At 31.3% G+C, this 23,091-nt stretch overlaps 2 protein-coding genes across 4 annotated transcripts; both read left to right on the forward strand.

The window, feature by feature from the left end:
• The first annotated feature begins 1,786 nt into the window (after positions 1 to 1,786).
• On the forward strand, positions 1,787 to 2,501 carry LOC120089356 (agamous-like MADS-box protein AGL62). Its single transcript, XM_039046794.1, has one exon. The coding sequence runs from the start codon at positions 1,822 to 1,824 to the stop codon at positions 2,443 to 2,445; it is 624 nt and encodes a 207-aa protein (XP_038902722.1). The 5' UTR covers positions 1,787 to 1,821; the 3' UTR covers positions 2,446 to 2,501.
• Positions 2,502 to 12,209: 9,708 nt separating this feature from the next.
• On the forward strand, positions 12,210 to 18,929 carry LOC120089457 (aspartic proteinase CDR1-like). 3 transcript variants are annotated; one of them, XM_039046934.1, is made up of 12 exons: positions 12,210 to 12,624; positions 12,723 to 12,843; positions 13,616 to 14,043; positions 14,150 to 14,306; positions 14,983 to 15,065; positions 15,138 to 15,234; positions 15,528 to 15,600; positions 15,684 to 15,887; positions 16,729 to 16,853; positions 17,358 to 17,459; positions 17,562 to 17,659; positions 18,533 to 18,929. In XM_039046934.1, the coding sequence occupies exons 1-12, from the start codon at positions 12,383 to 12,385 to the stop codon at positions 18,702 to 18,704; spliced, it is 1,902 nt and encodes a 633-aa protein (XP_038902862.1). In that variant the 5' UTR covers positions 12,210 to 12,382; the 3' UTR covers positions 18,705 to 18,929. The 3 variants fall into 3 exon arrangements, with proteins under 3 accessions (XP_038902862.1, XP_038902863.1, XP_038902864.1); XM_039046935.1 differs by having other exon boundaries at positions 17,562 to 17,663; positions 18,533 to 18,665; XM_039046936.1 differs by having other exon boundaries at positions 12,485 to 12,624; positions 13,567 to 14,043.
• The last annotated feature ends 4,162 nt before the right edge of the window (positions 18,930 to 23,091 follow it).

A 23,091-nucleotide genomic window follows, 5' to 3' on the forward strand; every position in this document is an offset into this window, starting at 1 on the left:
AAGAATAATAGAAAAAGAAAAAAAAAATTATCCATAATTTATACTATATATATATAAGAGGTCTATCAAATTAAAGAGAATCTTTACGTACGTATTTTATCCCTATATTTCTAATAAATACATATTTTTCTCTTTTGTCAAGGAGACACTACTCTTTGAATATGTGTGTCTTTCAAACTATTTGTTATTTGTTAATGGACACGATTGTTTGAATGTGCGTGTCTTTTAAGTATACAATTTACGCTGATTATACGTGCATGTTCGGGAGAAGATAGTTTATACATCTAGAGAGAGAACTGTTTGGTATGAAATTGGAGAAAGTGTCTAGAGAAATAAATAAAGTTTGAGAAAGAGAAAAGGATTGAAAGAAAATAAGTTAACAAGTTCACATGAATTTTACAGAAAAATATTAAAATCAGAGTGACAACAAAAAAATTTTAGAGAAAATTTTACGTGGAGAAAAGTTAGAGATATGAGACATATAATTTTAAGATAAATAAATAATTAGGAATACACATAGAGAGTCAATTATATTTTAAAATATTTTATCTACAAAAATATGTTTATGTCTGCCTTCTATATAATTGAAAATGTTTGTTTTACTATTTTTAAAAATTTATGATAACAAAAACTAAGTTTAAATAATATTTTGGGTGTCTCAAATAAAAAAGATTATTCAGGGAAAAAATATAATTTTGGTCACTAAATTTTGGATATAGTTATCATTTGGTCCCTAAGTTTCAAAATGTTACAATTTTAGTCTTTATTTTGAGTTTAGTTTTAATTTAGTCCTGAGATTTTGAGATGGTTACAATTTTATCCTTAAGATTTGACTTTTGTTTCATTTTGGTCTCCAAGTTTCAAGATTTATAGTTTTGACCTCAATTTTTCATTAAATACTCATTTTTTGTCATTGATGTTAATGTCTACTAATTAATTTAAAAGAACTAAAATCAATTAAAATTTCTCATTTCTCATCCCTATTAAATTTAAATTTGATATTTCACTTCATAAATTCAAGTTGATGAAATTTAGTGTTTCTTATGAACGTAATAACTTTCTTTTCAAATTTTTATTCAATTTGATAGAGTAAAAAAAATGGTTAAAATATCGTTTTGATCTCAATACTTTAATTTTTGTTCAATTTTAGTCCATATACTTTCTAATTTTAATCTCCAAACCTTTAATAAATCTTAAATTTAGTCCACATTAGTAGTTTATTGTTGGTTTTTGTTTTTTTTAAAAAATAGTATTTATTAGCATTTTTACTATAAATTTTGAAAACATATTCACACATTGTATTTATTTGAATGAAAATTATTATTACTATTTAACCTAGTTCACTAAAAATTAATTTAAGATTTATTAAAACTATACATATTAAATTAGACAATTGAAAGTAAAAAAACTAAAATTGTGATAATATCATTCATATTTGACTTTTTTTTAAAAAAAAAAAAAAAACGTACATTCTCGTTTAAATTTAATTTGAAAAAAAATACAAATATTTTGTTATTATTATTATTATTGGCATATTAAAAGTCAACAACAACTATGAAGTTTCAAAAGTAATTACATTTTTTCCATTTTTTTCCATAAACAATTCAAAATAATTCCATATTTATAAGTAGCGAAGCTGGAGAGGACAGATACGTAATTGAAGTGAAAAAATAATAATAATTAATAAACATATATTTGTCATCATTATATACCATATTTGGTCATTATTTGTACCATATATAATTTCAAAAAGAAAATGTGTATATATTATTCCGTTGCAAAACAAATTGAGGACAGTAAAAAAGTAACAACAAATTCAGAATGAAGAAATCATTAGGCCGTCAAAAAATCGAAATCAAGAAGCTAGAAGTGAAGAGTAGACAGCAAGTAACGTTTTCCAAACGCCGTGCCGGACTTTTCAACAAGGCGGCGGAGCTCTCCATTCTCTGCGGCGCTGAGATTGCTATCCTCGTCTTCTCTCCCACCGGCAAAATCTATACATTCGGCCATCCTAATGTTGATTTGCTTCTGGATCGTTCCCTAACGGCGAATTTTGCTCCCCCGAAGCCGGCGGAATCCTACCTCCCTCTGGCGGAGTTGAATCGCGATTTCGATGATGCAATGGCCGAGTTCGAAATCGAGAAGAGGCGCGCGGCGGAGGTAGAGAGAATGAGGAGTAGCGGGGGATTCTGGTGGGATGAGCCTGTGGAATGTATGGGAATCGAGGACTTGAAGCGATTCCGGTCGTCGTTGGTGGAACTCAGGGGAAAAGTTGCAGAGAGAGTGGAGAAATTGGCGGCGGTGAGAAATGGAGGGCTTCTGATGCCTGCGGCGTCGTTTCACCTCACTGGAAACCTCCAATGTGCGCCGCTGCCACCGTTTCATCTCGCTGGGAATCACTCCGTCGCGACGGAGATTGAGGATTTGGGGTTAGGGTTTCTCTGATATATATGTGTAAAAAAAAAGTTTTCACGTCTTATGAAAATTAACATGTAAATGGGTCGGAGTGATTGATTTTGGGAAATTTGTCACATTATTTTCTCAGAAAGAAAAAAAGAAAAGGAAATTTGTCAGATTATTGATGTATTTTTTGTTGTGAATCATAAGTCAAATGGGAGTCAAATATTCAGTTTTGTTACTCCAAGGTTGTCGGCTCAAGTTTCATACTATGGTGTTCATAATATTAATGAGCATAAATGATGCTAAACTTTAAGAACTATTGCAATGGGATTTGATAATGAGATCAATATATTAAATCCTAAACCCTAAACAACATGTAAACATATAATGCATGTCGGATCAAACCAGGAAGCAGCAGTGTAGGTCTTGTAACGAGAAAATTCTTCATTTATTGAAAGTAAAAAAAAAAAAAAAAAAGTTTTAATCCTATTTGGGTCTCTAGACTTTAAATCTTGTTCTATTTTTGTTTCTAAGCTTTTAAAAACGTCTGTTTTAGTCCCTAAACTTTTAAAAAATCTTTATTCTAGTCTGTACTATTAAGATTTTGTTAACTCTTTGATGAAATTGCGTCTAGCATGTGTTGAGCAAAAAGAAGGTGAATTAAAATGCTAACAATCAAGATAAAGTACTGAACCGCCAAAATCGTAAATGTAAAATGACTTTTGAGTTCTATAGATCACTTTACCACCTAATTAAAAATTCAAACCCACATTTTTTAGCGCGACTAACTTATTTGATAGTCTGGCCATAAAAAAATACAAGTTATCTCATCATTTTGTTTAACAATTAACAGGTTTTTAATAACAGATATCAAAGTAAGCACTTTTAAAAGTTTGGGGACTAAAATAGACGTTTTTAAAAGTCCAGAGACCAAAGTATAACAAACTTCAAAGTTCAAGGTCTAAAATAGCATTTCAACCAAACAAACATTGTGTGGGACTTATTGTAAATATGTTAAGTTAGGTGTAATGCAGATGCTCATTATTAGTGTCAATTGACCATATGTCACTTATCCATTACCCCATGTGTCGTTCATGTGTCTCAAGATTACACACTATTCGTGTTCATATAATCTACCTCCTACTTGCTAAATTACCCATAAATAGTGGCATTTGGTGGATTTTGAAATACACACATATTGGTAATCAATTTGAATAGATTGGAGAAATTGGAGAAATCCATTCTTTGTTATTTTATTTAAATTTTATTATTTATTTATTTTATATATTTATATATTATAATATATTTATTTATTTTATTATATATTATATTTTATCTATATCCGTGTTGTCGTCGTGCGTTATTGTGCTCTTCAAATTCAAAACACGTTATCAACGAGCTCCTATCGTTTTTCTCGGTAGGTCCTAAATGTATTCCGTTTTTTCCCTCTTCGTTATAATTAATAAACTTAACGTTATTTTTCGTATTTAATATTTATTAAATTTCTAATACAATAGTTTATGATAGTGATGTCATGAAAAATCTCACAAAATTAGAATTTTCCGCCCTCAATATTAACGGCAGTAATTATTTGTCATGGATACTTTATGCCAAAATCCACTTGGATGCTATAAATCTTGAAGAGACTATTAAAGAATGAAATACAATATCCAATCAGGACAAAGCAAAAGCTATGATTTTCCTTCGTCATCATCTCCATGAGGGATTGAAAATTGAGTATCTTATAGTAAAATATCTCGTATCTTGTAGAAAAATTTGAAATAGATGTATGATCACAAAAAACCAGTTATTCTTTCTAAAACTCGTTATGAGTTGATGCACTTGATGCTACAAGAATTCAAATAAAAAATTGGTTACAACTCCACATTATTTAAAGTCACTTCGAAATTTTTGCTATGCGAAGAGAAACTTACTGATGTTGATATGTTAAAGAAGACATTTTCTACATTTCATGTCTCGAATATGCTCCTACAGCACCAATATCGAAAAAAATGTTTTAAACAATATTCTTAACTAATTTCATGTCTTCTCATGGCTGAACAAAATAACGAGTTATTAATGAAAAATCATACATCTCGACCAACCGGACGACGCTATTCCCTGAAGTGAATGATGTGAATTTTAATAATAATCTTAGTCGAGGTCATGACTGTGACAGATGAAGAAAGAATTATTATTTTCGTGGTGGTTGTTCTAATCATTCAAATTTCAAAAGAACCACACAAATGATGATCGCAGAAGAAAAGCTCCACAAGATAAGAGTTCAAAAAGTGTTGAAAATAAATGTTTCTGATGCGGAATGACTTGGTATTGGGCACGTACCTGTCGTACGTCAAGACACTTAGTTGATCTTTATCAAGCATCCCTGAAGAAAAAAAGAAAAATGTAGAAGCAAAATTTGCATACTAGGATAATGACATATTTGACCCATCCCATATGACAAATTTGGATGTGACAGACCTCTTTGAATCTCCTGAAGAGAAAAATCGGCAGAATTAATGGAACATCAAATGTTTCCTTTGACTTTGAAAATATCTAGAGTTAATGTTATTTTTTAATTTATTCATCTCCATGTTTTTTTCCTTCTCAATAATGTTAAACTTGTATATTCCAAATATTGTTTTTCTTATTGTAATTATTTTCTTTTAGTGAAGAAACTTGGATCATTTTCATATGTTGAGTGACTAAAAGATGAGTAAAGAATATCTATGTCTGGCAAACAATGCAACTATACATACAATACTTACAATTATAAAATATTTTTCCAAACTAACTATGTTGGAAGCAAAAGTTAGTACAATATCAAGTTATACAAACCTAATTGAAGAGTTTGGAAAAACAAACATTATTTTACCCAGAGGAACAAAATTTGCAATTGACAATGCATTGTTATCAAAAGAGAAATCTACTTAGTTTTAAAGATATACGTTGCAATGGTAAGACTAATAGAAAGAATAATATGGAGTATCTATATATCACATTTATTGTCTTATATGAAAAACGTATACCGGAAGACATATCCAACAATAAATCTAAAGTTCATGAATCCAGACATATTTACAATTTGGCATGACTAATTGGGTCATCCAGGATCTATAATGATGAGAAGATTTATTTATAATTCAAATTGGCAATCATTGAAGAGCTAGAAGATTCTTCAATCTAATAAATTATCATGTGATACTTGCTCTCAAGGCAAATTAATCATTAGACCATCACCCGTTAAAGTGGGGACCAAATCATCTGCATTTTTAGAACGAATTCTTGGTGATATATGTGGAAGTGGAGCGTTTAGATATTTTATGATATTAATAGACACATCTAGCAGATGGTCACACGTGTGTGTTGGACAGGTACTAGCACGCAGCGAAAGCAACGAGGATCGATAAGCACTCTAATTCATTAATTTTGGCAGAAAAGAAAACATGCTCAAACAGAATTTAAAGGGTTTCAAGACATGCCTTTGAAGAACCGTTGAAATCTTGATTTTCAGCTCCTAATTCTTCCAAATCTCTGTGCATACTACCATAAGATTTTCCCTACTATTCTCTTGGTGCTTTAAATTGAGTTGTAGGACTCAAAATAAGCTGGAATCAAAGGATTTTGGAGAAAGCTCATTGCAACAACCCAAATGAAGAACACTTTCTTCTCATGAATTTTAGCTAAAATTCTTTTAGTTGCATCACTTCAGATTTGTTATATAGGATGCAGCTCATGCTTGAAGTAATTGAAGGTTGAAGATAATGGGTTCTTTGTGAGCTAATTTGAAGATGAAGATGGAAAAATCCAATTTTTCCTTTTTTGTGTTTTTCTATTTCCAAAATCTATTTTTGATTTTAAAAACATATTTTAATTCTAAAATCAAAATTTATTAATTTTAAAAATTTAATTTTCTAATAAAATCAATAAATAATTATTTAAACAATTTAAATAATTCTAATTAATTTAATATCCAATATTAAATTAATTTTACATAAATTCATCTTTATATATTTAAATCATATTTACATATATATTCTCCAATTCCGATTTATTCTAATTTGAACATTTCAAATTAACTTATCATGCTACTCTAGAGTCAATCCATTTAGGAAGACCTCGTGGACCTACAGATCATGAGCTCCAACAATCCGAGATTAATCGACTAAGCTCATTAGACCGATCTAACCTTCATTCATCAACTAATGGATCACCCCTCACTGTAGATATATTATGTCTACTTGATATAACCATGATCCCTTAATGATCAATTGTTTTATGATCCAATCAACAAAACTGAGTCCCTCTCAGGCCAACGAGAGGGCGCGACCCCTTGTTCAAGACCCAGAATCAGCATTAAGGGAACAACCTCTCTACTATCCCTAAAAGCGGGTGTGAGTGAATTTCGTCTTGTACCCTATGTCCCCAATTATCTATCCAGTCTTACCCCTGAAATGGGAGATTTATTGAGCCGCAAATCTAAGGATAATTCCAAATAGACAGGAGTTCATAGTTAGCTCAGGATTAAGGTCAAGTTACCTAGGTCATTGCTTTGAAATAGTCAATCATAAACGGTAAACAACGTTATAAAGTAAGAGTGACTAATTTCGTGGTTCGATCTTGTACAAACCCTTTTGCACAAGGACACCCCTACTTCTCGTGTCCCAACATGAACGAATTAGGACCACTTCGTTTGTAGCACTTTACAACTCTTTGTAATAGCTACAAAGCATGCCACATCCAATAGTGTTACCAGAATAAGGTATCCAACCGTATTCATATACTATAGATCATTTTGATTATTTACTTGGACCTGATCCACCTTTATGTCTCCAGTACTCATCCAATAATCAAGGGACTTTCGGGTTTATTGGATTTCTATTAAGCAAAACATCTATTCAATAACACTTTATTGAATTTTCAGAATAAGTTCTATTGTTTACAAACCACGAGTTTTATGACATAAAACCCAACAGTGTGTTTATTATCAAGTCGAAATCTTGCATTTGCAATATTACTTGCTCAAATAATTAAGTTAAGAGCACAATTTTCTAATTATATAATTAAGATCATTTGTCTTGATAATGTTGGTGAATTTACATTTCAAGCTTTTGATGATTATTGTATGTCAATTAGGATAAGTGTTGAACATGTTGTAGCCCATGTTCATATATAAAATGGTTTAATAAAATCATTCATAAAACGTTTGCAGTTAATTGTCAGACCATTGCTTACAAGAGTTAAGCTCCCTACATATGTATGGGGACATGTTATTTTGCATGCAACGTCACTTCTATGCATTAGGCCAGTATCTTATCATAAATACTTGTCATTACAATTAGTTTATGGCCACTAGTCAAATATTTCCCATCTGAGAATTTTTGGATGTGCAATATATGTTCCAATTGCTCCACCACAACGTACTAAGATGGGTTCTTAAAGGAGGTTAGGAATATATATTGGATATGATTCCCGATCAATTGTCAAATATCTTGAACCCCTGACGGGTGATATATTTATTGCACAATTTGCTGATTGTCATTTGAATGAGACAAATTTTCCAATATTAGTGAGGAAGGAATTAAGAAGTTGGAAAAAGAAATTACATGGAATGCATTTTTATTGTCTCATTTAGATCTCCGTCCAGATCGATGTGAACTTGAAGTTTAGAAGACAAATTCATTTGCAAAATATAGCAAATCAGTTACCAGATGTAAAGAAAGTAACTAAGTCACATATATCAATTGTCGATGCTCGATAAAAAATTGATATCCCAACACAGCAAGTTTCATTAATGAGTTTGAAACATATCAGAAACGTGGTAGACCAGTGGGTTCCAAAAATAAAAATCCTCGAAAAATAAAAATAATTAATAGTAAAAAAGACTTGGTCGATGACGTAAATACCCATGAAAAAATTCATGGCATGACTAGTGAGGAAAATAAAATATCTAAAGATTATAATGAAATTTCAATAAACTATGTCATGACAGGAAAAAGATGGAACGAACTCATGTAGTTATTGACAACATTTTTTTATATAATGTTGCTCTTGATATTATATCTGAAAATAAGGATTTTGAACCAAAATCTATTGAAGAATGTCGACATAGAAAAGATTAGCTTCAATGGAAAGAAGCAATCGAGTTAGAATTAAACTCACTTTAAAAAAATCAAGTTTTTAGACTAGTAGTTCGAATACCATAAGGTGTCAAACATATGAGATATAAATGGGCATTTATGAGGAAAATAAATGAAAATAATGAGGTGCAAGATATAAAGCAAGACTAGTTGCACAATTTTCTTAGAAATACCTGGTATTGATTATGATGAGACGTATTTTTCGGTGGTGGATGCAATTACACTAAGATATTTAATTGGTCTGACTGTGTATGAAAGTCTGAATATGCATCTTATGGATATAGTCACAACATATTTATATAGATCTCTAAATAATGATATTTATATGAGAATCCTGTAAGGATTTAAAGTACCTGAAACATATAAATCAAATTCTTGAGAATTGTATTTAATAAAGTCACAAAGATCATTATGTGGATTGAAACAATCAGGATGAATGTAGTACGATTGCCTGAGTGGATATTTGTTGAAAGAACGATAACAAAACAGACCAATATGTCCATGTATTTTTATAAAAATCACAGTCAAGATTTGTTATTATAATCGTACATGTTGATTACTTAAATATAGTTGGGACTCCTGAAGAGCTTTCAAAGGCAATAGAATATCTTAAGAAATAATTTGAGATGAAAGATCTCGGAAAAATAATTTTTTTCCTTAGCTTGCAAATTGAGCATTTAGCAGATGAGATATTTATTTATTAGTCAACTTATACAATGAATTTTTTAAAAAGATTTTATGTGGACAAAACATATCCATTGAACATTTCAATAGAAGTTCGTTCATTAGATGTGAAGAAATATATATTTCGACCTCGATATGATAATGAAGAATTTATTGGTCCTGAAGTACCATATCTCAGTGCAATTGGTATACTTATTTATCTTGCTAATAATACAAGACTAGATATTGCATTTTCAATAAATTTATTAGCCAAATATAGTTTTTTTTTTTCCAACAAAAAGACATTGGAACGAAATTAAGCATATACTCTGTATCTCCAAGGAACGATCATTTGTTTTATTCAAATAAATCAAATGTTGATCTAGTTGGTTATACAAGTTCCGAATATTTATCTAATTCACACAAAGTTAGATCTCAAACAGGTTATTTGTCCATATATGGAGGAACCGTTATATCATGACGATCAGTGAAACGGATCGTAACGGCCACTTACTCAAATCATGCTGAAATTCTGGCAATTCATGAGGCTAGTTGAGAATGTGTATGTCTAAGGTCAATGACTCGACACATTTGTGGAACATGTGGTTCGTCTTCTAGTAAAAATCTTCCTACTATATTATACAAAGACAACATAGCGTGCATATCCCAAATCAAATGAGGATATATTATAGGAGATAGAATAAAATATATTTCACCAAAGCTTTTCTACACTCATGATCTTGAAGAAATTGGTTACATCACTGTACAACAAACTTATTTACAAAAGCACTGGCGACTCAAAAATCTCAAGTGACGTTTCCATGAGGGGAAGTGAATATACTATATTCTTTTTAATAGTATCAAATTATATGAAATATGTACTCTTTTTCATTCACTATGATTTTTTCCTAGTACGGTTTTAACAAGACATATTTCATATCTAAATAGTGACATTTAGTGAGTTTTAAAAGACGTAAATATTGGTGATCAATAAAAAAAGATTGGAGAAAGTTGAGAAATCCATTATTTGTTATTTTATATACTTTTTGTTATCTATTTATTTTATATATTATATTATATTTATTGTATTATATATTATATTTTTTTTATATATTCGTGTTCTTATTGTGCGCCGTTGTGCTCCTCAAATTCATAACATGACTCAACTTTTTCCCACCTTATAATTGTGTAGCCTTGAAATCTCAGGTAGGCCCTCATTTTTCTTTCAATCTTTTAATTAAGGGTTTGTTGGATGACATTTTTTCGTTTAAAAAATGATGCATGAAGTTAGTGAATCGAACTTCTGACTTCGATATTGATAATTTAATAAGTATCATGTCAGTTAAGCTAGGCTTGTTTTAGCGATGCTGGTCCTCAATTTGAATCCTAACACACACAGTGTACCTTTATTTTATTTCTTTACTTTACAATATATATATTTACATTTGTTTTCAATACGTAGATTTATATATTTTATTTTATTTCTTAAATTTTAAAGGGATACATCTATAAATTATTTCAATTTTAGAATTTAAAATTTAATATGTATAGTTTTATATTATTTGAGTTATAAATTATGAACTTTACTATATACATATATATGTGTATAATATTATTCGGTATATTATTTTGACTTTTTTAGAACATGTAAGGTGGGGAAAGAATCAAACTTTAAGATCGATAGTCAAATTTTATGTTAGTCGAACTAAACTCTTTTTTAAAGGCGTTCAAGTAATGACCCAAAACAATTAGTACAATTTAGATTGTGTATGGTTCACGCATTCACCTAAAATAATTTGAACAAACTCAAACTTATAGTTTTTTTAGACAACTCAAACTTATTATTAATTCTAAAAGCATGTTTTTAAAAAAAAAAAAAAAAAAAAATCAATAGAATTATATGTACATATATTTATTTCAATTTTACTTAATTTCATGATTTGTTTAGATTGTATATTCTCCAACACTATTGAATATATATTTTTTTTCCCACTTAAAAAAGACTTATTTTAACACCATCAAAAGAACAATTTTATACTTATAAATCAGAATGAATTCCTTAATCTTAATTTAATATATAAAAAATTAAATAAAATTTTTCTATACTAACTGTTGTAGGGTGAAAGAATCAAATCTCAGACCTTGAAGTTAATAGCACACGTTCATGTCAATTGGACTATAATCGATACTTAGGAGACATTTGGGCAAATGCTATTCTAAGACTATAATAATCACCTCTTATTACCGTAGATATTATTTCAAAACCTCTAATTAGTTACAATAAACTCTATTTCAAAACTACTATTTGCTATGATATTTACTATTTGTTATAGTTTTTACTATTTTACCCTCATCATTTTTTTTATTGTTTGTTATAGTGTTAACTACTTCCTTATCAAACTAAAATAGTTGATACCTCAAACACATACTATTATAATCCAAACTAAAACAATCTATTATAACCAACTACTTGTTCTAAACAAACCCCGTTGTTAAAATTTTTATTAGATAAAATCCAAGGATTAAATTTAGGAATAAATGGTAAAACTGCTGAAAATAATTTAAGTACAACAAAATGTCACTATCTGCCCTAGATAAATATTGACATGTTACCATATTTACAAATAAGTTGACTCATTTTCGTTTATTTGAAAACAACCTTAAATTTAGGATAATTGCAATTGGTAGCATTTTTAGGAATAATAACTAAGTGTATAACATCATTTAAAGAAAATTGCAAATATAAATAAGTCTATCAGCGATAGATTTCTATCGTTGATAGACTCTTACCAGTATATCACTAACTCCTACCAATAATATGACATATTAGACTATTTAAGTTTGGACATATTTACAATTTTTTTAAAATCATATTATATATGCTAATATTTTGGATGCAATGTCTATAACGTTCTCTTGAATTTATATTTATTTTTTATTTAAAAAAACCGTATTTGTTTCCAAAAAAAGAAACATTATAAAAACAATTCGATCGTTCTCAATGAAGTCTGACTTTCCCTCCCAAAAATGAATCATCATCATTCACCAAACTCCGACTCCAATAGTTTATGTTAAATCCATCAGCTCTCACCTTCGATTTCGCCTTCCTTCAATCCGTTCTCCTTTGATCTTCATCCTTTCGTTGACCTCCGCCATTTCCAATCCTTTCCATTCTTTCCATGGCACAATCACCGTATCTACTCGCTGCAATACTCCTCCATTTCTTGCTCTTCGCCGATCCCATCTCCTCCAATCCTCTCCTTACACCTTCACATCGCGCCATGGTGTTGCCTCTTTACCTCTCTTCCCCTAATTCCTCCAAATTGATCTCCAACCCTCACCGCCATCTCCGCCAATTCCCCAGTTCGAATAATCGCTCCAACGCTCGAATGCGCCTCTACGACGACCTCCTTCTCAATGGGTATGTTCCATTTCCTTCAAATTTTGGATGGTTGTGTTCTTTTTTTTTTTTTTTTTTTTTTTTTTTTTTTTTAAATGAAATGTGGTTTTTCTGTTTAGGTATTATACCACGCGGCTTTGGATCGGAACTCCGCCGCAGCAATTTGCGCTTATTGTTGATACGGGGAGTACGGTTACTTATGTTCCTTGCTCAACTTGCGAAGAGTGTGGGAGGCATCAGGTTAAAATGTTTAGAGATCGATCCTTGTCAGATCATTTATAAGACTTTCATATTCATATTCATATTCAATCATCTGCTCTTTTTCTTTTGATTGCTTTCTATGAATATTGATTTGGGAATTGGTAATTTGTCACAATCTGGTAAGGAAATAGATAAAATGATGGATCTGTAAATGACAAAAATTGTTAGATGATATAATAGTAAATTTACCTTCACTCATAAGTTTTTGGGTCAATTGACGATTGAAGACGGTATCAAAGTAAGTGGTTGAGGAGGTGAGGAGGTCTTGTGTTTCAAACTCTTGCACTACAATGTATTTCCTCCCCAATTAATATTGATTTCCACGTGTTGGGTCTTCTATATATTCCAAGCCCACAAGTGAGGAGAGTGTTGATAATATAATATTAAATTTACCTTCACCCATCAGCTTAAGTATTTGGGTCAATCGATAATTTAAAAAAATCTCCTTCGATGGGTAAATTGTTTTTAGGAACAAGTGATCTTGAAATGGTATCTGACTCTGAAGATCGGAATATTGTTTCCCTCCTATTTAGAGAAATGTGGATAACTAGAAGGCATTAGCTATTTAATGAATGTGACAGAATTGTATTGTCGGTATTCTATATGGGTCTTGAAGCTTGTCCATATGTTAGTTTTGTGGATAAAATTTCTCTAGTCATTTATTACATTTATATTAAATCATTTCTAGTTTTTTCTTCATAGGTACCTTGCAATGTGCTGTAGTTGCTACTTAAACTTTTATTTCTATCAGGACCCAAAGTTTGAGCCAGAATCATCAAGCACTTATGAACCCGTTAAATGCAATATTGATTGCACTTGTGACAATGACGGATTGCAGTGTGTCTATGAGAGGCAATATGCTGAAATGAGTACTAGCAGTGGTGTCCTTGGTGAGGATGTTATATCTTTTGGCAATCAGAGTGAACTCATACCACAGCGGGCTGTGTTTGGTTGTGAGAATGTGGAAACTGGTGATCTCTTTAGTCAACGTGCTGATGGAATTATGGGTTTGGGCACTGGTGATCTTAGTATTGTCGATCAACTAGTTGAAAAAGGTGTGATCAATGATTCTTTCTCATTATGCTATGGTGGTATGGATATTGGTGGTGGTGCTATGGTTCTTGGTGGAATCTCTCCTCCATCAGATATGATTTTTAGCTACTCAGACCCTGTCAGAAGGTGTGTACCAAAGTCATTTAACCTTAAAAAATGTCCTTCATTCTGATTCATAACAATTACAATTGATACATCTCACACATTTACTTTAGTTTCGGGATGACAACAGTCCATATTACAATGTTGATTTGAAGGAGATACATGTTGCGGGTAAACGGTTGCTTCTGACTCCAAGCATTTTTGATGGAAGATATGGAACTGTCTTGGATAGTGGTACAACTTATGCTTACCTACCAGTGGAAGCGTTTGGAGCTTTTAAGGATGCTGTAAGCTTCTATATCTTTGAATTTAACATTCTCAGTCAGAGTTTCTTTACTTATGTCTGAATTTGAAGATTGTTACATGTTTCGCAAGGACAAGATGGTCTAAGGCCTACTTTTCCAGGACCATCTTTACTTATATCTCTGAATTTAACATTCTCAGTCGGGGTATCTTTACTTTGTTCTAGTTGCTCTACCCAATTTACATTGTTTCCTTGACAACCTTGACAAACGGGAACATTTTATATATTTGCGGATGATTTCAATTCACTGTGGTAAAGTGGAATGCCAAGTTCTTGTGTGATCTGAAGAACTTTATCTATACAATGAAATGGAGAAAGGAACAGAATGAAATGAAGAAAGTTTTGGTTTATTTTTATGAAAAGGAATGATTGATCCCATTAGTAAATATATCCCACCAGGCCTATAACCTGCCTCTCTTTTTGTGCTCCCTCGAATGTTGTTGCCTTGTATGTCTTCTTTGCCGTGCTGTGCAAATAGTCTATAGATCGAGCGTAATAGACTTTCTTCTTTTGCAAGAGGCTTGATTTCAATGTTACGCATGTGATCATGAGTTGTTAACTGTTTGGATCCTGTTTTTGACATTTTTGTTTTATAATGGACAATTATTTATTTATTTATTTATAATTTTACTATTATTATTTTTAAAAAAATCCTTCAGATTATGGATGAGCTTCATTCTTTGAAGAAGATTGATGGTCCTGACCCAAATTTTAAAGATATATGCTTTTCTGGTGCTGGAAGGTATGCCTAGCTACTAAGTTGTCCGTTTTAACGTGATTTACAACGAGTAATTAATTTGTTACTTTGTGTTAGTGATGCTGCTGAATTATCAAACATATTTCCGACAGTTGACATGGTATTTGATAATGGACAAAAGTTGTCTCTAGCTCCAGAAAATTACTTGTTCCGGGTAAGGAATAATTACTCTTGATTACTTATGAGTTTTGGACTTGTCTGTTACTTTGTGAATCCATGTGTGTTTACATGGGATTATGTGTGGGGTAGGGGTAATATATGCCTCCTTAACAAAATGAGAGCCTCCGGTTGATTTTATTATTATTTATTTATTTGTTTAGTTATAAACCTCCGTTTATTATTATTTTTTTTCAATTGATATAATGGTTATAAAAGTTTGTGGAATTGCTAAGCATAATAAGTTAACGGCTTCTACTTTACTTTGAATTTTCTAAATCATTAATTCAGCACTCGAAGGTGCATGGTGCATATTGTCTGGGAATTTTTGAGAATGGAAATGATCAAACTACTCTTCTTGGAGGTATGGTTTTTTCATAGTTCCCCAAGCCTAATTTTTCATTTAAAAACATATCACATTTTAGCATGGCTGTTTTTTTGTTATAGGAATCGTTGTCCGCAACACTTTAGTGATGTATGACAGAGCGCATTCAAAAATTGGATTTTGGAAAACCAACTGTTCTGAGTTATGGGAAAGGCTTCACATTTCAGATGATCATGCCCATGCTCCTTCAGTTTCAAATACATCACACGATACTGATATAGCACCTGCATCTGCTCCGGACGAGTCACCACATTATACGATTCCAGGTATAGTTAATTCCAAGGTTTTTTTTCCCTCCCCTTTTATGCCAGTACAGAAGCTCGACACCATATCAGTTGGTTCTTTAATAATTTTCTTTTCATTATGTGTCGGATATCTTTATTTGAGCTTAATTTATCTAAAGTTAAAAAAGAGTAGCTATGGCATTATGCCATCCTTCATGTCATGATGACAATTGAGGTTCTACTGGAATTTGTGACACGAGTATTGGTTTTTTAACATTTTAGAAATAGTATATGACCGTTTTGAAATTAAATTTTCATTTGATGACTATTTCAAAAAACGTATTATATGTGGCAATCTCTACCTTGAAGGCCTATTTGTTTCTTTGTTTTGTTTGTTTGTTTGTTTTTTTGTCTTTTTTTTTTTTTGTGGGGATAATAAACAATTTCATTGATGAATGAAATAATCCAAAAAATTTATAAAATAGCCCAATCAAAGGGTAAGGTAACTGAGACCATGATCTTTTTAGGGGCAGTAAATGTTTACAACAACAAAAAAACGCATTAAAAATAGATGAATCAAGGATGTCTTCGGATGATTTTGAGCTGTTGCTGAAGATCTGATAGTTTCTTTCCTCCCAATTCTAAAATAAAACCGCACAAATGATGCTGGACCAAATCACTGACTCGTGTTCTTTGAAGGGATGATCCATTAGAATCAATCCAATCCAGTCCAAAGATATAAGAGGGGTAACCAAATCCCAATTGAAGACGCTGAAGATATCCAGCCTAAATGGCTTGTGCACAAGGGCAATGGAAAAAAACTGTGATTCAAGGATTCATTAAAGGCCTGTCCGTTAAGTGTTTTCTTTTGTATTACGTGCAGGAGAGCTCCAGATTGGACGTATCACATTTGAGATATTGTTGAACATAAGCTACACAGATCTGGAGCCTCATATTACAGAACTTTCTGATCATATTGCTCACGAGTTAAATGTCAGTCATTCGCAGGTTAGTCACATGACCCATCGGGGATTGAAAATTCTTTTGAATTATTTAACGATAACCATGGTATTAACAAATAGGTTATAAATATAAATTTAGTCCATTGTTCTGCCTATTTGATCCCTAAGCTTTAAAAGTCATTAAAATTTGAATTATGGTTCTAACTAGTTTCTATAGTTAGTTGACTCAACTAATTATTGACGTTATATAACTATTGGATAAACATTGATGGACTTGACTATTATCACACCATGTCATGCCAAATGAACCAACATTAATTCAATGGACATATCATGTCATAGTTTAATTTAGTTTATAACATCGGTGGGAGGTGACTATTGAAAATTACAATTCAACGTTTTAATATGTAGTTGAAATGTATTGATGTTTAAGGAAATAGGCTAAATTTATGATTTACCCTGACAGATATCTCTCTCATTCTTTTCTTAATGTTTGAGTTTGTGACCATATCTAACTTCTTAATGCATACATTTCTAACCGTTGTTTCAGGTTCTTTTATTGAATTTTACCATGAGAGGAAATGATTCACTTATTCAGTTGGCCATACTCCCTAATGAACCTTCAGAATTTTTCTCACATGCGACTGCCATTGTAAGTGATCATGCCTGCAACTGTAAACTACATAACAACAAAAATTCACAAGCATGAAGCATCCCTTTAATATATATATATATTTTTTTTTTTTTCTGGCAGACAATAATTTCCCTGATTGTCGAGCATCACATGCAGCTACCTCCTACATTTGGAAGTTACCAGGTCCTTCAATGGAAGATTGAACCTCTAATGGAAAGGTAGGTATGTAAATATATGTAGATGTTAAATTATAGATTTAGTTAATAAATATTGATTGTTGTCAGTTGCCTATTTAGTTTTAAACTTCAAAATTTTTGAATTATGTTATTAAAATTTTGGTTTTAGTCATTAATATCATAAACATGATAATAGTGCTGTCAAAGTGGGCATATCTCAACTGCCATATGGATGTGTTAATGACCAAGAGGTCTGTGATTCATAGACATGACATTACCTAACGATGATTGAGTACATCACACAAGGAATTAAGCCAACTAGAGAAAATAATGATGGGTGGGCTAGATTTCCTCCGATTGTTTGGCTCTTGCCTTCGAGCTTTCCTCTATTTAGCTTTTGCTATTTCAAAAGCTTGTTGAGCTTCTTGTGGATGAAGTATCATTAACCTTCTTTTCATCATTTGCTAAAATAGCGAGCTCATTATCGTTTATAATATACTCAACGAGTGCAAGCATAATAAAATTTAAACTGAATTTTTTTACACTTGGTTTTGTTTTATCAACTAGCCCGTTTGTTTAAACAATGATTTTTAGCATTATGTTGTGTTACGGTATCTTATATTTTTTAGGATTAGACTCTTTTCATCGTATCAATGAAAAGCTATGTTTTCTTCCCCCTGAAAAAAAAACGACGATATCAATGGTTGGATCCTCTTAACCTTAACCTCAGGAGTCAGGAGGGTAATAATTTTTTAAGAAATTCATGGATTAAACAAACACAACCATGGGGACTAAAATGGTAATGTAGCCATACATATGTTACTTTTCATACTATATTCTTTGTTGAGTCTTGTATTCATGGATTGCTAATGTTGCACGGCACTAATATAATCCAGTCTCTTTTATATGGTTTAGATCATTGTGGAAGCGACTCTATATTATGGTGGGTTTAGCTATTATTGTCACACTTATTCTTGGGCTGTCAGCATTGGGAGCATGGTTTATTTTGAGAAGGAGACAAGCAGCCTTCAATTCATATATGCCTGTCAATGCAGCAGTTCCAGAGCAAGAACTCCAGCCACTGTAAAATCTTTGCCGACACATTTTTGCATTCTTGTCACTGTTTGCTTCTTTTTCTTTTTCTTTTTATAGGTTCAAATGTTCATTGGGGGACATATTTGAGGAATTATTATTTTTCAGGTTTTGTATTCATTTTATCTTCAAAGGTTCTAAATTCTAACCTTAAACAAATTGGAAGTTCCCTTTTTCACTTGGGTGCAATATTTAAATTTGATGGTGGTAGTATTTTAAACGAAAATGTTCTTTCTTTCTTCCTCTTTTTTTCTTCATTGAACAAGGGTATGGCTCATTCTTATTTTGATCACAGCCATAAAAAAAATGGAAGAGGTCTTCGATGTATAGATATATCGAACGCACCTAGTTGTCAATTGTGTAGACTATTAAAATCTAGACTAAAATACTATTTTGATTCTTGTATTTTGAGTTTTATTTCATATATTTTTGATAATTTTTATGCAAAAAAGACGGTAAATATATTTTTCACAATTTATAAAAGTGAGACTCAAAAGAGACTAATTTTTTTTTAGGAAGAATTAATAAGAAAATGACTTCATGGTAAAATTTTAAAATTTATTAAAAATATATAGACTAAAAATGTCCAATAGGGCTGAAAATGATTATAATCTAAAATCTATGTTTTTAACTTAGAAGAATTCTTCACTTGTATGTTAATATATAAATTCATTGATATATTTGGAGCAATTGCATAAAGGTCAATGTTCTCATTTTAAGAGTTGGTTGTATTTCATTAGTTGTATCCAAGATTCGAAATATTGTTGATAGAAATATCGAGGTTCCGATTTTATGGAAATATCAATATCAATGAAAATTTTGGAAAACTTCATGGAAATCGATGAAAATGGTTATAATTAGAAAATAAAACTTTGATTTTGACCAAATTAGATTATAATTGACCATTTTTAATCATCCTATCTATAAAGTAAGACAATGTTTAGATGTATATTGTAGAATATTTGTGTAAATGTCGATGCGAGAGTAAAAATTAAAAAAGAAATGGAAAAATAATTACAAAACAATATTAAATTTTGAAAATTAATTACAAAATTAAAGAACATAATATTTGTATATAAAATAATTGTAAATTGTTTATTATAAAATGAAATGGATACAAAAATAAAAAATCATAGCATTAAACTAACATAACATAATACAATAAGAATAGAAAAATCATAACATTAAACATAAGAGGGATGTAAAAAGCAAAACATTATAACACAACATAATAGAAAAGAAAGAATAAAAAGCTAGAAGTAGATAGAACTTGAGAGAAAATGAGAGAAATATTAAAGAACTCGCTTCAATTCAAATTTGAGATGAAATATATGAAAATTCAATATAAAATATTTGAGTGAAATATATGGTTTCTTGAAAATAATTTTTTTTAATGGTGAAAGAGAAAAAATTTCCATTAAACTAAGATAGCTAAAAAAAATCTTTGAAATTTCAATAGGTCAAAATTTCGATGAAAATATTGAAATTTCAAGAAATCGAAAGAAATCTACCGAAATTTAAGACTCCAAATTTCAAACCTATCCGAATTTTCAACTATGTTGTATCTATTCTTCAAAGTCAACCCAGTGAGGGGGAAAAAAAAAACAAAGAAAAGGTCAAAGGATAGGTAACCTTTGTTGACGTTTGATTGAATTGGCAGGCATTACTGAAAATTGCAGCTGGTTTAAGACATCCTAGCCAAATTCTGGACCTATCTTCTTCTCAAATCTTTCTCTACATTTACTAATCTGTAATGAAAATTGGTATAATCGTAATAAAATTTAATTGATAGATTAATCTTAATGAGCCACATTCACAAACATGATTGGATTGTTTTTAATCATATTTACTTAGAATTATGATTTTATAACATTTACTGTTATCGTCACAGTTACCGTTTAGAGTCAAACAATAATAGTAAGGTAGCAATAACAAGAAATGTGACAAATTTATAATTCTTATATTGTAACAGTAACAATAACGGTAGCAGTAACGATAATGATACCGATTTAATTGTCAAATTCAATTGGATTCAATATCCTACGTTCGTCAACTAGTTTGCATTTTTTATTACAGGTTTAAAATAAGTTCCCAATATCAGTATGGATATGAAACATAAATAAACAATACCAAACATAATCAAATAAGACCAACTTTTCAAATTACTATTGATTTATTACAGTTTTCTTGGAGTAAACATGACCTTTATTTTTAAAACAATGGGGTTTAACAACATGGTTAAAATTATTATTATTTTGAAATTACTAATTACGAGAGCTCATATTCTTTTATTGAAAATAGTTACTCTTACACGTTTTTAAGAAATGAGATAAATCTCTTTGCCTTTAGTTGTAGATGGTTTCACTATGTCATTTTAAGTATTTACATAAATAGTAAAAAGTAAATATAGCAAGAAGTTTAAAGTTCTAATGTAATTCAAATCGAACTCAAACTCAAATGTAATGTAGGCAGAGTCATATTAAGAAAAGTCTTATTTATGCTATATTTGCAAAAAAAATTAAAAATTGTAATATTTTGTTCAATCTAAATTGAATTTATGAAATAAACATTCTCATACCCTTTTAGTGTACAAGATGTAAAAGTTGTTAAGGTGTAAAATTTGTTATGGTAGCAGGGACAATTCCTCATCATTAGTCCAATTTAGAAAGAGACTATTAGAGGTTGTTTGGAAAACCTGTAATGAAATAGATTTGTAATATAATGTAATCTAAAGCCCATGTTTAGATTGAGTGTTTTGAGCTTGATTTGTAATATCAAACTCATACCTTTCCCACATTTTCAACCCAACCCTCTTTTCTGCCATTTTCATGTTTCACGATCCCATTTCTGTACCGTTCTCAGTTCTTCACAAATTCCAACATTTCTTTGATTCCTAGTAATCCTGATTACATTCTAACCTCTCAAATAGTCCCTTAGAATGCACTTAAAATACTATCCTCCTAGTTATCTAGAAGACAAAATATTGTATACTTCTAACTCTGGATGAGAATTGAATTTGACCTTCATGTTGCATACAAATTCTAACTTCTAAAAAGATAAGAATTTGAAGACATTCATATGACTCAACCAGAGGGGTTCATAGTTTCAAATCAAGAGCAAAGAGTTTGCAAGCTTAATAGATCCATTTATAGGCTGAAACAAGCATCTAGATCTTGGAACATCAGATTTGACACTACTCTCAAGTCGTTTGGCTTTGATCAAAACATTGATGAGCCTTTTGTCTACAAGAAGATCATCAACAGCTTAGTAGCTTTCCTAGTATTGTATGTGGATGATATCCTCCTCATTGTGAATGATGTAGGGTATTTGACTGACATTAAGAATTGGCTAACTGCCCAGTTCTTAATGAAAGGTTTGGGTGAGGCGTAGTATGTTCTAGAGATCCAGATCATTCAGGATCGTAAGAACAAACGATTAGCCCTGTCTCAGGTATCGTATATTGATCAAATGTTGATCAGGTACAAGATGCAAGATTCCAATAGAGGTTTATTACCCTTCAGGCATGGAATCGTTTTATCTAATGATCAATGTCCTAAGACACCTCAAGAGATTGAGGAAATGAGATGGATTCCCTATGTTTCAGTTGTAGGAAGCTTGATGCATGCAATGTTGTGTACCGGACCCGATATTTGCTATGCAGTAGGATTATCAGTTGGTATCAGTCCAGTCCAGAATTTGATCACTAGACAGCGGTCAAGACGATCCTCAAGTATCTTCGGAGAACGAGGGATTACATGCTAGTGTATGGAGAAAAGGATCTGATCCTTATAGAATACACAGATTGTGACTTTCAGACCGATAGAGATTCTCACAAACTGACATCGGGGTCAATGTTCACTTTGAATGGATGGAATGTAGTACGACATAGCATCAAGTAAGAATGCATCGCAGACTCCACTATGGAATCCGAATACGCCGCTTGTGAAGTAGCTAAGGAGGCTGTTTGGCTGAGGAAATTCATTTCAGGTTTGGAAGTTGTTCAAAATATGGATTTGCCTATCGCTATTTCTTGTGATAACAGCGGGGCTGTGGCAAATTCAAAAGAGTCTCGGAGTCATCATCGGGATAAGCACATTGAACGGAAATATCACGTAATCAGGGAGATGTGCATCACGGTGATGTGATAGTCACGAAGATCGCATCGGAGCACAATGTTACTGATCCTTTTACAAAAGCCTTCGCGACTTAAGTGTTCGAGGGTCACCCGAAGAGTCTGAGTCTGCGGGACATGCAACATCTTGTCTAGGGTAAGTAGGAGATGATACTGAAGTGTGCCCTAGTTTATTGTATATTGTATATGTTTTTCATTGTCTTCCAAGTCATTAGGACAAGTAGGAGATTTTTGGGATTGGTGTGTTGGG

The sequence above is a fragment of the Benincasa hispida genome, chromosome 10 (assembly GCF_009727055.1).
Source record: "Benincasa hispida cultivar B227 chromosome 10, ASM972705v1, whole genome shotgun sequence".
Classification (NCBI taxonomy): domain Eukaryota; kingdom Viridiplantae; phylum Streptophyta; class Magnoliopsida; order Cucurbitales; family Cucurbitaceae; genus Benincasa; species Benincasa hispida.